At 55.5% G+C, this 15,547-nt stretch overlaps 2 protein-coding genes across 2 annotated transcripts in view; both read left to right on the top strand.

Annotated features, from left to right (window-relative positions):
- The first annotated feature begins 1,240 nt into the window (after nt 1-1,240).
- Nucleotides 1,241-10,521, top strand: ACVR1B (activin A receptor type 1B). Its single transcript, XM_035308885.1, has 8 exons — nt 1,241-1,511; nt 2,799-3,047; nt 4,238-4,468; nt 4,771-4,938; nt 5,452-5,608; nt 6,106-6,230; nt 6,875-7,005; nt 7,164-10,521. The coding sequence occupies exons 1-8, from the start codon at nt 1,337-1,339 to the stop codon at nt 7,287-7,289; spliced, it is 1,362 nt and encodes a 453-aa protein (XP_035164776.1). The 5' UTR covers nt 1,241-1,336; the 3' UTR covers nt 7,290-10,521.
- Nucleotides 10,522-12,693: 2,172 nt separating this feature from the next.
- Nucleotides 12,694-15,547, top strand: part of TAMALIN (trafficking regulator and scaffold protein tamalin) — a 3,592-nt gene continuing 738 nt past the window's right edge. The window contains 5 exon segments of the mRNA XM_035308886.1: nt 12,694-12,832; nt 14,316-14,365; nt 14,753-14,807; nt 15,215-15,317; nt 15,412-15,542. Of these exon segments, the coding sequence (XP_035164777.1) occupies nt 12,695-12,832; nt 14,316-14,365; nt 14,753-14,807; nt 15,215-15,317; nt 15,412-15,542 (477 nt within the window). The 5' untranslated portion in view covers nt 12,694.

Below are 15,547 nucleotides of genomic sequence, written 5' to 3'. Positions count from 1 at the left end.
AGGGCTAACGGGTGTCTTCCTCCCAAACAAACCCCAGAGAAGTTGGTCAGGACCTGCTTATTTTCCCTTTGGCTCATGGTCCCCCCCCACGGCCCGATTCTGCTGTGTTGGCAGGGAGCGAAGGAGCTCTCCCCGGGCCATGAATATCCCTGGAGGTTTGGTAAGCGTGCTGATGGCTGCGATGGTGGTGACGGAGGGCTCTGCGCTCCCCCTGCCCCGCAGGAAGGTGTCTGACACGAGCGTCTTGGTGACTTTGGTGCATGTCCCGCCGCTGGCAGGGCGCAAACAGGCGGAGAGAATTTAGCTGCCGGGCTGGGGAGAGTTAACCGTGGTGCTTGTATCTTTGAAAACCCTTCTTCAAACCCTCTCTACCTGAAAGACCATTCCTGCAGCGGGTGAGTACATGTTTCTGGATCCCTCCGGGGAGGCTGAGAGATCTGATGAAAGCCGAAGAAAACACGGCGTGCTGCTCACCAAGCCCCACCCTTCTTCTTGACATTGTTGTACTCGCTCTTTGTTCCCAACCCTGGCGATGCCTGGGGATTTGCTTACGGTTTTTCAGGCAGCTTGAGAAAAGCACAGCGACAGCTGGGAGGCCGAAAAATGTGGGAATCCGCCTCGGAGTGTCTCCTTCGCTCTTTACCCAAATAATGTTCGCGGAGAGCAGGCAAAAAGCCAGGAATGTATTTGACCCAAGGTAGCGTCTCGGATCAGGGAGGCAGTTACTAAATAAGTGACCGATCTGGTCGGGTGCAGCACGCTCGGCTTGTGGAGTCGGTTTGGGTTTTGGGTAGGCATCGGCCAGCTGCTTGCTGCCCGTGGAGGTGGACGTCCCTCGCTGGCCTGTGTCGGGCAGCTCGGCCATGGCGTGGCCGAGGCCCGCGCGGGGCGTTCGGGTGCGATCGGTCTGCCAAGGGCAGCGAGTGCCGCGTCTCGGTTTGCGTTCCGACCCTAGGTCGGACTGGGAGTGGGTCTTGGTAAAACGTAGCCTAGTTTGCAGGGATGACTTGGGTCATCTCTAACGGTTGGTTGCAACAAGGGCAAGTGCCAGCAGTCACCTTCTGGAAAGGCGTTGCTCTTCCACGTTGTATTCGGTGCTCAAGGCAGGTTGTTGCGTCTACAGTAGCAAATGTGACTTGTTCTGTTACTAAAGCCAGTTCTTCCCGGACCTAAGACTGGCTCGTTCCCTCTGAGGGGGGCAGGCTGAGGAAGAAAGGAACGCCTGGCCTCTGGCGAGTTTGAAGGAGCTGATCTCGTTTTGATTTCTGCAGCTTTGACGTGTTTGTGCTCCGACTGCAAACAAGCAAACTCCACGTGTGAAACGGACGGCGCGTGCATGGTGTCCGTCTTCAACCTGGATGGTGTGAAACATCACGTTCGGACCTGCATTCCTGAGGCAAAACTGATCCCTGCTGGGAAACCCTTCTATTGCCTGAGTTCCGAAGATCTGCGTAATACTCACTGCTGCTACTCCGATTTTTGCAACAAAATTGATTTAATGGTTCCCAGCGGTGAGTAGAGAGCTAAATAAATCGTCTGTTTGAAGTGCAGAGGGTAGAGGCTGTCTGCTTGGGATCGGGCGGGAGGTGTTCCCGGCACTGTTTTCACTTTTTCCCTTAGGTCGCTGTGTGAACTTGAGCGCTTGGCTTATTCCCTCGATTTCTAAAGTGGAAATAATAACAAACTACTTCAAATTAAAATGCGGAGTTGCTTGAACTCCCCTGTGGCAGACAAAATGTCACCAGATGATGAGGTTGTACTTTAGGGTAGGAGAAGCTTCCAATGTTCGGTTGTGGGTTTGTTTTTTTTCCCCCACCTTCACTCAGCAGCTCCGTGTTAGGAGCCTCCTCTCGCCTTATCAGCCCTGCTGCTGATAGCCGCGCAGGCTCCTGGAAGCACCAGCAGATACCTTCATCTGCAGTCAAATCTAAGCTTCTGCTGCATGGTGCTCTGTGTCTGCGATGGCCTGAGGTCAGCTCATGTTTTCTGGGCACAGCTCGGATCCCTTTTCCGGCGCTGCCTTGCCTGCCTTTTATCTGATAGACTTGCTTTCCTTCCTTCAGGACCGCAGATCTTTTCAGGGGTGAGGCACGAGGACGGGAACGGTGCAGCAGCTTTGGAGGGAAGTGTGTGGGGTGGAGGGGTGCCTGAATTCTGAACGCGCAAAGAGGAAGCAGCCCTGCCTTTGAGTGAGGGTGTGGGAAAAGGCTGCTGCTTTCCAGTTGGGACGGAGAAGGCATGCAGTACTTCCTCATACCTTGTTCCTCTCCGTTTTGGGCTGATATTTACTGGGTCTGGTAAAGACTGCAGTACCCATTTTCCCTGGGTGCCGTAGGGGAGGTCCTGTTTGTTCTCAAGTAATTGTTGTCTTTGTGTACAAGTCTTTGCTGGCTGTTGCAAGACAGGGGGGACAGAGGCAGAGCTGAGTCCTTACTGCTGGTTGTTTTTTTTCTCCCACTTGGAGAGTTCCAGGGGAAGGTAGAACGCAGGCTGTTCTAGCAGTTGGCCCGGAACAGGCTCCCACCCCCTTTTAGATAGCAGAGGCTGTAACCCCTGATGCCACAAATGAAGCATCGTCATCTTTTGTGGGTTTTCAGTGTAGTTTGCCTGCCTGGTGAATCGATCATTCCCCTGTTACCACTGTTATTTGATGTGTCCTTTACCATCCTGGAGCAGCAAGCTAAAATAGTCTTGAGGATAATTAAAACACAAGAAGAAGGTCCTTAAAGAACACTGAAGGAGTGACAATTTCCTAAAAGAGCCTGTGTTTTTTTTCCTCTCTTCCCTTTTCTCTCAAGGACACCTGAAAGATAACGAACCCCCATCCAGCTGGGGTCCTGTGGAGCTGGTGGCGGTGATTGCTGGACCTGTCTTCCTCGTGTTCGTGGTCATGATCATCGTCGTCTTTGTTTTTCACCACCACCAACGGGTCTACCACAATCGTCAGCGGCTGGATATGGAAGACCCCTCTTGTGAGATGTGCCTGTCGAAGGATAAGACTTTGCAAGACCTGGTCTATGATCTCTCCACCTCTGGCTCTGGCTCAGGTATTAAGAGACGACTGGAAGTGACCTGGCAGTGTGTTCTGGCTCTAGTCCTCCCAGCTTTGCACTGGTGGAAGGTCCTTGCCTCATCAGCCTGTTCAGGTTGCCTTGTCATGGGTTATAAGGGGGGCACATTTTAGTTTCGGTCATGCAGCAGACTGTAACGTCAGCGTTCAGTGCCTAGACTAGGTAAGAGCAATGGTTCAACTCCTCCTTAACTGGTGAGGTGTAAAAACAGCTTTGTGTGGTTTTCCTCCTTGTCTGCTAAAGGATAACTCACACGGCCGCATTTATTTCAAATTTAGTCCTGAAATTGGATTTGGGTTGGAAACAGACATTAATTGCTAACCTGTGGGTTATTGGCTCTCCGAGGGAGGTGCAGGATTTCACCTGCATCAAATCTGGCAGGAAAATGGGAGAGATTCCAGCAGCTGAATTAAGTGTGCAAATGCCGTTTGTGCAGCCTGTTTCATCCCAAAGAGCCCTTGGGTATTTCAAGGTGAACAGTGTGTTCGTGAAGTGTACGGTGTTCACTTTCGTAGCAGTTAAAAGAAGTCATTCCTTGACTAGCTAGGGGAGTAATCATTTTATTCGTGGCTTTGAACTATGAAAGCAGTTAGGTTAAAAAAAAAAAAACAACACTGAATTTTACAGCAGACGGAAACTGTAGGATAATCCACAGAGGCAGAGAATATAGCAACCTGATATTCCACCAGGGAATAAACCTCCAGCACCACATATGAAGTGTTTAGGGATCTCTTCTGTACTCACTGTCCGCAGGTGAGCTCTGTAACTTCCGTAAGAGGTGGCAACTTTGTTGGAACTGCTTTCTCCGGAGAAGTTCCGGGAATTTGCTGCTTTTTAGTGGAATTTCTTCAAGTTCCCCTCTCCATATTCAGGCTGAAGTTGCTTTGATCTGCTGTAGAGCAGTAGTTCCCTGACTGCTGTATGCCTAATCACTGGTGGTTTGCAAGCTACTTCAAAGCGATATGCAGATGCTTTCGGAGCAGCCAAATGGTACGTCCTACACAGGCACAGGAGCTACCACCATTTGCTGTTTTGGGTCTTAGGCAAGCTGAGCGTTACCAAATGCAGAGCCTTCTAGGTTTGATAATGCTCCGCTGCAGACTCCGGGGCTTCAGGAGTTTCTTTTGCTGCAGCAGACATTCAGTTTTCTGTTTTCTTGCTGGTAGGTTTGCCGCTTTTTGTCCAGCGGACCGTGGCTCGGACAATCGTCCTTCAGGAGATCATCGGCAAAGGCCGCTTTGGGGAAGTGTGGCGTGGCAGATGGCGTGGAGGTGATGTGGCTGTAAAAATCTTCTCTTCACGTGAGGAGCGGTCCTGGTTTAGGGAAGCGGAAATATATCAAACTGTTATGCTGCGACATGAGAACATCCTGGGATTTATTGCTGCAGACAACAAAGGTAAAACGTCCCCCGGTCCTGAGAGCAGAGACTTTATTAGGAGTTGTTTCTTCGCTTGGATTTGCAGTTACATGGTTAAAGAAAACCACCAACGTGCTTTTCAAATGCTCTACATATTCCCACCAAAGGATGGTGAAATTCACTGCTGTTGTTGACTCGCTTGCCCCCAGGCTGGCTGTTGAGCTGCAGCCTTACCCAGTAGTTCTCCTCTGTCCCAAAAAGAAGGGGTGCAGCATGCTCAGTGGCTTTGTTCTGTCCCTGCATGGTACCCATCTGAGCACAGTCTCTCCTTCCTGCTGCAGATAATGGCACGTGGACTCAGCTGTGGCTTGTCTCCGATTACCACGAGCACGGATCTCTCTTCGACTACCTTAATCGATACACGGTGACTATTGAGGGGATGATCAAGCTTGCCCTGTCTGCTGCGAGTGGGCTGGCCCACCTACACATGGAGATCGTGGGAACTCAAGGTAAGAGCAAAGTCTGGAGAGAGGCTGGGAGTTCTTACCGGGAGAATAAAGCAGAATTGCTTTCTTTTGGTCAGTATTGACCAGCGACGGACTGATTGTTTTTGCTGGCAGTGGAGTGTGTTCGCCTTCCTTCTGGGAATTAGGCCAGCATTTCACATCTGCATCCTAAAATTGGTGCGACTTGGGTGGGAAGGTAGCACAGGCAGCAGCAGTTACAAACTCCTCAAGTCCACAGAAACGTGCCTGATGCCTGGGATGGAGTTTATGTCCCTCTTGAGGCCCCTGGATGCTACTGCATCAGCAGTACCTCTGAAGCGTGAACGGAGCCTTTGCAAACCATAGGCGGGCAGCACTGCTCTTTTCTTCATCACTGAAGTGTGTCCAAACAGGAAAATGTGTTGCGACACTGAGAATTTAACTAACGCCATGAGATCCAGTCCTGCCTCTGTGCTATTGAGACTAACGGATTTCACCAGACCTTGATCCCTGCTACTTGTTGTTTTGTCCTATTAGGAAAGCCTGGCATTGCTCACAGAGACTTGAAATCCAAGAACATCTTGGTGAAGAAGAATGGCACATGTGCCATCGCTGACCTCGGCCTGGCCGTCCGGCACGATTCAGTTACGGATACGATTGATATTGCACCGAACCAAAGGGTCGGAACCAAACGGTAGGGGAGCAGCGTTCCCAGCCGGCATTCGAAGGCATCGCAGTTTGACTGACAAATGCCTGAGCTGCTGTTTAGCGCTGGTGAAATTTTCTGTCTTAAATATTTCCAGTGTCTTGCAGAGTGTCGGCATTGTGTTCAGAGCTGGCGTCCCTCCATCTCTGGGTGCCATCGAGCTGAGAGGCGTAGGCCAGCTTTGTAAACTCAGCACCAGGGAGCTCGTATAATACTTGACAACACGCTTGGCATTCTCAGAAGCCTTTTGGGGCCTGTTGTCTGGAGCTTGATGTGCTTTTTGGGTGTTTTTGCCTCTTTCCCAACTATTCTCTTTTGAGTTTTGTTCACTCCGTTGGGCCGTTGGGCCCGGTTCTGTGCTGATGAAGACTGTGCGATACCCAGTTTCATCTGCTGAGAAGCGCTGTGCGGGAGAACTTGCCATTTACTGTCAGAGAGTGAATCCCCTCTCCAAACTAACATGCTGATCCTTTTCTGTTCTGCAGATACATGGCACCTGAAGTCTTGGATGAAACCATTAACATGAAGCATTTTGATTCATTTAAGTGTGCCGATATCTATGCTTTGGGCTTGGTCTACTGGGAGATTGCTCGAAGGTGCAACGCAGGAGGTAATACCCATTCAGGTGCTTGTGCCAACAGCCTGGCTTGCATCTGGCTTTCCCGGCCTCGATGGGCTCTGCTGGTTGGGTGTTGGAGGCCCTGGAGCACAGGGCTGCAGGAAGATACATCCGTGTGCGTTGCTACCAAGGGAGTCAACAAAAGCGACCCAAGGCTCCTGTTAAGACTGGCCTTTGTGGGGAGGTGGGAGTTAACGTTCTGGGTGGTGTCTGCTCTTCTGGATGGATTTTAAATGGTGGTGCCAGTCCGGTGGCTTAACTTTCTTCCCCTTGAATTGGTATGAATGAGTGACTTGGCACATCCAGCTGCGAGCCGGAGCGCGGTGCTGTCATGTGTGCAGCAGTCCTGCCAACTGCCGCTCAGTCGAGGTTCCTCGACCCTTCCTCTGTGGTGGGAGGTGTCGATCGCAGCACGCTGACTCTGTTCCAGTTTGGGCAGCTGTATTTTATTTCCCTGAATTTTTCTTGTAAACTCGAATCCCAGATCCTTCGTTTCTGTTCTAAATAACTGCAAAGCGTTGACGCATCTCAGCAGTGAGTCATATTGTCTAAACCAGAATCTGTCTGCCTTCAGTGAGCTCTGTGGGGATGATCCACTCTCCCAGGAATTGCATTTCCCCTTCTCTTTCCTTCAGGTATCCACGAAGAATATCAGCTTCCATACTACGACCTCGTACCCTCTGATCCTTCGATTGAGGAGATGCGGAAGGTTGTATGTGATCAGAAATTAAGGCCTAACATCCCAAACTGGTGGCAAAGCTACGAGGTAAGATCTGCTTTCACCTTATCATCCCCTTCTCCCCTCGACAAGGTGAGTAGAGAGCAAGTTACCATAGGCTGAGCTCTAGTTTTAGGAGGCCACAGCCCAGCAGGCCGTCCTGGGGTCGAGGAGAGGACTGATGTCTGCCCTTGTTTCTTGCCTAGGCACTACGGGTGATGGGTAAGATGATGCGGGAGTGCTGGTACGCCAACGGAGCGGCTCGGCTCACCGCCCTCCGCATTAAGAAAACCCTCTCACAGCTCAGTGTCCAGGAAGATGTGAAAATCTAGGCTCTGAGCCCCAGCATGAGGAAACTGCACAAAGCTGCCATGCTAGAGTAGACGTGTGACGGAGGCCTACCTCGTGTTTCTGCCCAATCTACTGCTACCAACCAGACAGCGTGACCTGCAGGCTGCTAGGTGGGGTGACAGAGCCTCTTGAATTGCTCTCTTCCCTGCTTGGGTATGAAACAATCAGAAACCTTTTACGATCACCTCCTGACAGCGTGAAGACTTGAGAGGGACTTACCTGAGGGATCTCAGCCATGATCGTAACTCTTGTTTCTTTAATGGAAATCCCTGTAAAGTTCAGTGCGCGTGACGCACCCGTTGGCAGTGTTTTGAGGCCGGGGTGCTAGGTGCTGGGAGTGGGAAGGGAAAGGGAAGAAGGTTTTCTTGCCATGCTCTGAGGGTTTTCCAAGGACTGGCACGTTAATGCAGAAAAGGCATTGCAACACAAATGGTGCTCCCTTCTGAGAGGCTGAGCCTGAACAGTTGATCAGCTTCGTGAAACCATTTCCCTCCTTTTTCTTAAGCTTGAAAAATTCTAAGTCAAAAAAAAAAAAACAAAAACACAAGAAAAACAACAATCTGACTGGCTGTCAGTGTGCGCAATGGTGTATGCATGCGCAAGGTGCGCGTGTCCCCTGTGCCTGTTCATCTCCTTCCGTAGACGTGCAGTGTCTGCCCGTAGGGTGGCTCATCTCCGTTCGTGCTTTCTGTGCATGTGCAAATCTAGAGTGTCCCTTTTTTGAGCTGTGCGTGCTGGTGCTCTCCTTGTTCTGTAGTGAGCGTTGTCTGGCTTGGACAGGCTGCTTAGAACCAGATCCTTAGCTCTCCGATGGGTGCTGTGGCCTCGCCGCCCGTTCTCCGGCTGCAGGAACTTCCCATCAGGTTGCCTCACTGCCACCCCCTCCCTATTTTATTTTATTTTATTTTTTTAAGACAAAACAAGGAACTGACTTCGCTCGCGGAGTCCGGGCTTTTTGCCTTGATTCCCTGGGGTTTGAATTCTTGGTAGCGCGGAAAGAAAGCCGGGGGAGATGCCACGGAGCTGAGATGCGTGTCGGAGACGGAGCAGGCACTGATCCCAACTGGAAGGAGATCAGGCCGTGGGGAAACGCAGGAGACCGTTCTTGTAGGAACGCGATTCCTGAGTCCACCATCGAGGCACCCTCGCGGGAGCGCTCTGCAGCTTGGGGCAGACCGCGAGGGGCCGGGTGTCTGGCGCTGCTCTGCACCTCCCGAGAGGCACTCAGCACTTCGCAGGATCTGACGGTGGGGTGTGGGTTTGGAAATCAACGTCCGTCTTTTTAATATACATATATAAATATCTCATAATCTGGAAGTGGCTGTGTATCACTTGTGGGGTGGGGGGAACTGCATGACTTTTATTTTGATTAAATGCCGAATCAGGGTGAGGTAGAGTTGGTTCGACTGTTGTCTGCAGCTGGGCCTAGCAAAACCAGAAGTAGCTTGAGGACTGAGTCTGTCGTGCTGCCTGCAGCATCAGAGGCAATCTGGGAAGCGTTGCTTGGTGGTTAGGTCAGTATCTACGGTATATAACTCTGAAGCCATAACTTTTAACTGGAGTGGTTTTGATTATTTTTTATTATTATTATTATTTTCTGGGAGGGCCTGGATTTTAACTTTTTTTAATGTTGTTAATTCTTTATAAGAGAAGAAAAACAATCTAGAATTATTACCTCTTGACCTGTTTGTTTGTAAAGAAATCACTGCAAAAAAAAAAAAAAAAAAAAAGAAAAAAAAAAAGGAAAACCAAATGCACACAGCTCGATTTACACTGGAACTGTTTCTATTCAAACCTTGCGCCTGTTCTGTAAGGTGAGGTTTCATCTCTGCTCCGGCCGCCGGGGTTAATGTTTTTTTTTTAAACACTCTCTTCTTGCTGTCTGTGTATCTGTCCGTGTGTCTGTCTTTCCCCTGACCCCCAATCTTGTCCGTGACTTTATCTGTGTAAAGTGAGGAGTGTTTTTTTTTTTTTTTTTTTTTTCGCATCGTGTTTGGAGCCGTTTTGCATCCTCCCGTGGATTTTTAGCTGTCGGGCAGCACGAGGCTGCCCCGGGAGGGCCTGGTTCATGGAGCAGCGTGGAGGTGTGCGCTTTGTGAATGTACAGCTTCCCTTCCCTTTCCGATTTGTTCTGCCTCGTTCCCCAGCCAGGGGCTACCTTGTGTCTCCAGTACCGTCCGTCCCTTAACCAAACCCTTCTGCATTTAGAAACCGCGGTGGTGGGCACTTCACAGACAACCCTAAAGGCTCTCCGGCTGCTGTAACGGGACCCTGGCGATGGCCCCATCCCAGCGGGTTGGGGAGGAAATCTTAGCGACTGTGAAATTAACTGCCGTAGGAAAGCCCATCACGCCGGTAGGTACGTCCGCCGCGCGCTCCTCTGCGAGCGCCGCGCGTTCTCCTTTCAGAGTACGAGTCTCCTGTCCCTGTTAACTGTGCGGGCTGCTTTTCGAGGACACTAAATCAGCTACGTAACTTGCACTGATTCACTCACCCGCCCCTCCAACTGTAGCCACACATGCATCTGCCTCAGCGCTAAACCAAACAGCAGACAGCGGAGCGGATCGAGGTGGAAGGGGTGAGGGCAGGATGGCAGGGCATCCCCTACAAGGAGGATTAGAGAAGCCTGGTTTTCGTAGAGAAAACGCCATCAGAAGATACTCAAAACTGAGTAGGATCTGAGGTGGGAACGCTGACTATGTAGCATTTACACAGCACTTTTCATGCAAAACACGTGCCGGGGAGGTGCAGTGCTTACTTAGCTGACTGGTAGCAAACATAGGAATCACTGCCCGGCTCTGAAACGTGCCCGGCTCAGAGGTAGCTGCAGCAGCTGTTTAAAAAATGCAACACTACAGACAGATCAGGACAAGAGGCTGACGCCGCAGCAGTGGGGAACCAGGAGGGGAGACGTCAGATACTCGCAAATCGCCTTGGGGAGGGGCAGAGGTACAGAGCTCGTGCTTCTTGTCTGTGGCGCAGGGTTAATCGGTGGTACGCTGGCTTCAGAACAGATCTCATGGTACTTAATCTGCCCCTTTTATTTGTTTGGTTTTGTATATTTTATTAGAAATGGACTGTAAAATAGCCACTTAGACACTTTACCTCTTCAGTATGCAAATGTAAATACAATGTAATATAGGAAATCTTTTGTTTAATATAAAACAAGGCTGTCGATTTCTGCTGTACATTATTAAAAGTTTGTTTTATTCACATGAGGTGTCGGAGTCTCTCGCTGTTTGCTGCAGAGGGGTAGGAACTGAGCAGCCAGGACCCAGGTGGGTGCTGTGGGGTGAAGCTGCCTGTGCTGTGGGGCAGGTGGAGGGGGTGTCTGGAATCCAGGACCTCTGAGCTGCAGCCTGCCCCCCGGCCTTTCAGCTGTTTGCTGAAAGCCAGCAGCAACCCAGACATCTGTTGTTCATCCCTGGGAGGGACCAGACCAGGGCCGCTTGGGGTCAGCTCTGTCCCTGCCCTGCCTGGTGGCACTGGCACAAAGCTGGGGCTGCTGTCTGGCAGAGGAAAAGCCCCCTGAGCCCAAGAGAGATCCGGTGGGGCTTGCTAAAACCATCTCCCTAGCACCCTGCTCAGCAAATCTCAGCGGTGAACGTTCCCATCGCTGGCTTCCGTCGTCCACGGTGCAGTCGGATGTCCCGATGGCAGCGCAGGTGAGACGAGGGGGCAGAGGGGGGTTTCCAGCCCAGGCAGGGCTCAGCAGCCGGGCTCGGGAGCTCTTCCCCCTCCAGGGCTGGTGACCAGGAGCAGGAGGGTGCACAAGAGGCATCTCTCCAAGGCAGCCCCTGGGCCGGCTGGCGCCTCGACATCCACGTGGGCATGCGGCTCCCTGTGAAAATCCTGTTTGCTTGGAGGGCAACTGGTGCTCCTCCTGGACTAATTCCCCTAATTAAAGCCTCCTGTTAATGAGCATGGGAGCGGATCAAGGGGAAAATCCGCTGGTGTCTGGGGTCCCCCGTGGTCTCAGGCTAACGGCAGCGGTGTGGCACGGAGGGGCAGCCGCCAGCTGGGCTCACCCTCAGCTTTGTTTGAAGTCCCTGCCCGTGGCCCTGGGTCTGCCGCAAAAATAACCCGGTTCCAAAAAAACGAGGCCCGGGTTGAGTCGAGTGAATGCTTTTTTGTTGGTTTTGTTTTGTTTCGAAGCAAAATCGGCCTTTACCTCTCCTCTAGGAAATGAGACGACAGAGCTCTGGGGTGGCGCCGTCATTGTGCAGCATTAGGCAAACTTTTTGTGCCTTTTCTGCCCTTTGTAGTTCTCTGGGCACACGAGTGCTGCTCTGCATGTAAATCTGCGTGCGTTGAATATATTCTTCCTTCCTGACCTGCTTTTTGGACTGGCTAAAGCTCAGAATAGGGTGGTTTTCACCGGGCATTAAGCACGTGCTGGTACTTTCTCAGGCCGGTCCCTCTTGGATTTTTCAGGCGGGTAAATCTTGAATTCGGAGCCGTCAAGTTACAGCTACCGTGTTGCCTCCGTTGAGGGGCAAACCACGCTCCCCAGGTTTCATATTCTCAGGTTGGTTGTAAAACGTTTTTGGTATGCTTAGGCTGTGTTCTGGGCCCCGGATTTCTCTGTGGCCCCAAATTTCTGGGACCTAAATCTCTCTGTGGGCCCTGCCTGGTGCAGAATACGCCTGCTTCGGCCTAGCTCTGCGTCAGTCACGTCCCTGTCAGCTTAACCGTAATGCCTGCTGCTGGAGACCAGTCAGCTGCACCGCTCCAGGGGGTCACGTTTTTGGTTCTGATACCTTCAAACGAGGCCGGATCGGGGATTTTGAGTAATTCTCGTGGAGAAACAAAGGTTGTGTACCCACCCTAAACAGACCCGTGCCAGGGAAGGGGAGAAGTGGGGCTACACAGCAAATGGGGGGGGGGAAGGGGGGAGCCCAGCTCAGCACCCAGGGGCTTCCCCTGCTTCCCTTCTCCCCTCCATCTCCTCCAGCCTCCTGCTGGGCCCGGGGCCCTGCTCTGGAGCCCCCGTCCCTGGGGCTGGGGGGGAGCAGGGCCCTGCTGGGGGGGCAGGGAGGGGGCCATGGGGACCCCCCAAAGCCACCCCGCTCAACGGGGCCTGCTCTGGTCACCTCAGGAGCAGGGGGCGGGGCTTAGAGGGAAGGGGGAGTGGCTTAGATGGGGCGGGGTCAAAACCAGAGGTGGGCGTGGCTTTGAGCATGGAGGGGGCGTGTCCTAACGCGATTGGGGGCGGGTCTTAGTGGAATTAGGGCGTGTCCAGGCGGCTTGGGGGCGGGTCCTAACGGCCTTGGAGGCGTGTTTTAGCGTGATGGGGGCGTGTCCTGGTGGGATTTGGGGGCGTGGCCTTCCCTGGCCCCGCCCCCGCGGGCTGATATAGCGGCGCGCTGGGCGGAGCGGCCCGGCCATGACCCTGCGGCGCCTGCGGCGGCTCCGGCCGAAGGAGGAGGATGCGGCCCCGGCCCCGGCTCCGGAGCGCCCCGGCCCCGCCGACGTCTACCGGGCGCTGGCGGCCGCCGGCGGGACCCTGCCCCGCGTGCGCAAGGTAGGGCGGCCCCGGGAAGGCGAGGGGTTGTTTGCCGGTGTTTCTCCCCCTTCCCCCCCCCCGCCGCCTCCGGTTCGTGCACCGGAGCTGGGGAGGTCGGGGAGCCGCGATCGGTACCGGGCTGGCGGGGAGCGCCGTGGCCCCGTCCGCGGGAAAGCACCGGGGGTTGTGGTTGTGTCCCGCGGCCGGCTCAGCATCACCGCCCCGGGGGGGTCCTGTGCCGTCCCCGCGCCCCTGTCCTTAAATCCGTGTCCTCCCTGCTCCCATCCTGCACCCGCGTCCTGCCCCGGAGCCTGCCCAACGCCCCCGTCCTGCCCCAACGTCCCCCCACCCCAAGCATCGCCTCCTGTCCCGATTCCTCCCTGCTCCCAGCCGCAGCACCTTCCCCGCGTCCCCATCCTGCCCCGGTGTCCCCCCTCCAAGCCCTACATCGTGCCCCAGTTCCTCCCCGCCTCCTTCCCCCGCTGGCTTTGGGGTACGGGAACGGGTCCCCGCTCCCCGTGTGTGCGTGGCCGTGCCACCAGGACGGGCACGTCCCCACGGCCCCCGTGCCTTGGGAAAGCCCCTCTCTGGCAGCGCCGGGCCCGTCACCGCCCTAGTGCTCCCCCGGGCCCCGCGGTGCTTCCTGAGCGTCGGAGGGAAGCGAGAGCGGAGCCGACATCCGGAGCAGAAGTGGCTCTCGCAGCCATGCGGAGTCACGTGCCGTGGGCCTGGTTCCCGTTTGCTGACCGAGGCCACCGCAGGAGACGTCCCTAACGGGGCCAAGGCGTCCTGTGTCACCTCCCTGTGCTGAGGGTGACGTGGGGACCCGACGTGATGGGCTGCGTCCTTCCCTACGGAGTCACGTACCCAACGCCGGCTGTTCTGCCCTCAAACTTTTGGGGTCGCGTTTGGGACAGCCACCCGCTCCGGCCACGGGGTGACACCCGTTAGGTGCAGGGCAGGGGGACGCGGTGGCACTTGGCCACCACCGGGATGGGCCGCACGCGACCGCCTGCGCCACTCCGGGGGGCATCTGGGGGAAAGCTCTGTCACCTCTGCCCCGTGGCAAGGGTCCTCCTGGTCCCTCTGCCTGCCCACGCCTCCGTGCCCTCCACAAAGGGCTGATTGTCGGGGCCGAGAGGCGGCTTTGCATGAAAAGCCCGACGCTGAAATCCCAACAGGGCCCCTCTGTGCCGGCCCGCCCCCGCCCCGAGCGTGACTTGGGGTTCGGCACAGCCGACGTCAAAGCGTGGGGCGAGCGCCGAGCAGATGTGAGGGCGGCTTTGAGCACGGATAAAAGCCTCGTTATGTCCATCCGACCGGGGGGGGGTGGGCTTGGGGGGGGGCACAGGGCGCTGGGTGTGCCCGGGCACGGGTCCTGGTCCAGTGCTGGCTTGGCACGGTGCTCGTCCCCGTGGGGTTCCCCGCTGTGTCCCTGGGGGGTTCTGGGGGAATGGGAACAGGTCGGTGCCCCCTGCTGATGGCTCTGCTTCCGCCACAGGATGCGGGGTTCAAGTGGATGTCCCCAAGCGAGTCCCCAGAGGAGCACAGGTAGGGGCCAGGGTGCGGGTGACAAGAGGGGGGGACACGTGCAAGAGGTCGGAGCGTCCGCGGGATGCTGCTCCAGACACCCCACGGTGGGGTGGTGGCAGAAGGGGGGGAGCCCAGGGTGGGTGAAGGATTAGCCGCCAGCGGGGGGCACAGCTCCCCACAGGGACCTGACACCCCCAGACCCCACGAGGTCCCCACGAGGTCCCCGCACGGCACCGGGGGGGTCCCGTCCACAGCTCCCACGCTTTCCCCGGGCTCTCGTCCACCCAGCGCCGAGAAAAACCCAACCCCCGAGGCAGCGTTCAGTTAGAGAAGAGGCCAAACTCTCGGCGGGCCGGGCCGGGAAGGGGCTCTGCCTTGTCCCTCACCCTTGTGTCCCCCCCCCAGGAGGGTGGTGACGCTGGAGAAGAAGGCGGAGGAGAGCTTTGGCTTCGAGATCCAGGTGGGTGCCGCGCTGCGCCGCGCCGTGCCGCGCTCCCCACCCTTCCAGCCTGCACCTTGCTTTGCACGGAGGGTATTTTTAAATTGTCTCTGAGCCACGGTTTATTTTTAGCGGTGACGGAGCTGCCTCGTTACCGAAGCCTCCCCTGGTGGGGGTGGCGGGGGGGGGGGGATGGACGAGCCCTTCGTGGGGGCGCAAGCATCCGGTGCGAGCCCCCCCAAAAGCCAGGGTGCTGCCCCCCACTACCCGGCAACCCTGGGTGCTGCTTAAACGTTGAAATCCCCCCCCCCCACCCCGTCCCCCAGGCCCTGTGGCTGTTGTGGGGGGGGGGAGGACCCTGGGGTTTATTAATGGGGAGGGGGCAGTGCCCCTAAACCTCCCCCCCCCCGCCCCGGCACCGGTTTCAGACCTACGGGCTGCACCACCAGGACAGGAACAGCGTGGAGATGTTCACCTTCGTGTGCCAGGTGCACAGCGGGAGCCCAGCCGAGGCGGCAGGACTCAAGGCTGGTGAGCGCAGCCCCGGGGGGGGGCAGGGGGGGTGTCCGGGGCTGGGGGGGCTGGGGGGGCTGGCGTCTCTGATCCCATCTGCCCCCGCCTCCAGGGGACACGATCACGGGGGTGAATGGGCTGAACGTGGAAGGCATCCGACACCGGGAGATCGTGGAGATCATCAAGAGCTCTGGGAACGTGCTCAGGTGAGCCAGGGGACTGCCGGGGGGGGGGGCGGGGGGGGTCCC

This window comes from Oxyura jamaicensis, chromosome 33, assembly GCF_011077185.1.
Source record: "Oxyura jamaicensis isolate SHBP4307 breed ruddy duck chromosome 33, BPBGC_Ojam_1.0, whole genome shotgun sequence".
Taxonomy (NCBI): Eukaryota; Metazoa; Chordata; class Aves; order Anseriformes; family Anatidae; genus Oxyura; species Oxyura jamaicensis.
This window is presented reverse-complemented; position numbering and strand designations above follow the sequence as displayed.

Bases quoted from the DNA above. Each gene is read 5' to 3' on its own strand.
- ACVR1B (XM_035308885.1), top strand. From the start codon at position 1,337: ATGGTGTCCGTCTTCAACCTGGATGGTGTGAAACATCACGTTCGGACC. The intron at 1,512-2,798 runs GTGAGTAGAGAG...TTTTCTCTCAAG, and splicing joins TGATTTAATGGTTCCCAGCG to GACACCTGAAAGATAACGAA. The intron at 4,469-4,770 runs GTAAAACGTCCC...TTCCTGCTGCAG, and splicing joins TATTGCTGCAGACAACAAAG to ATAATGGCACGTGGACTCAG.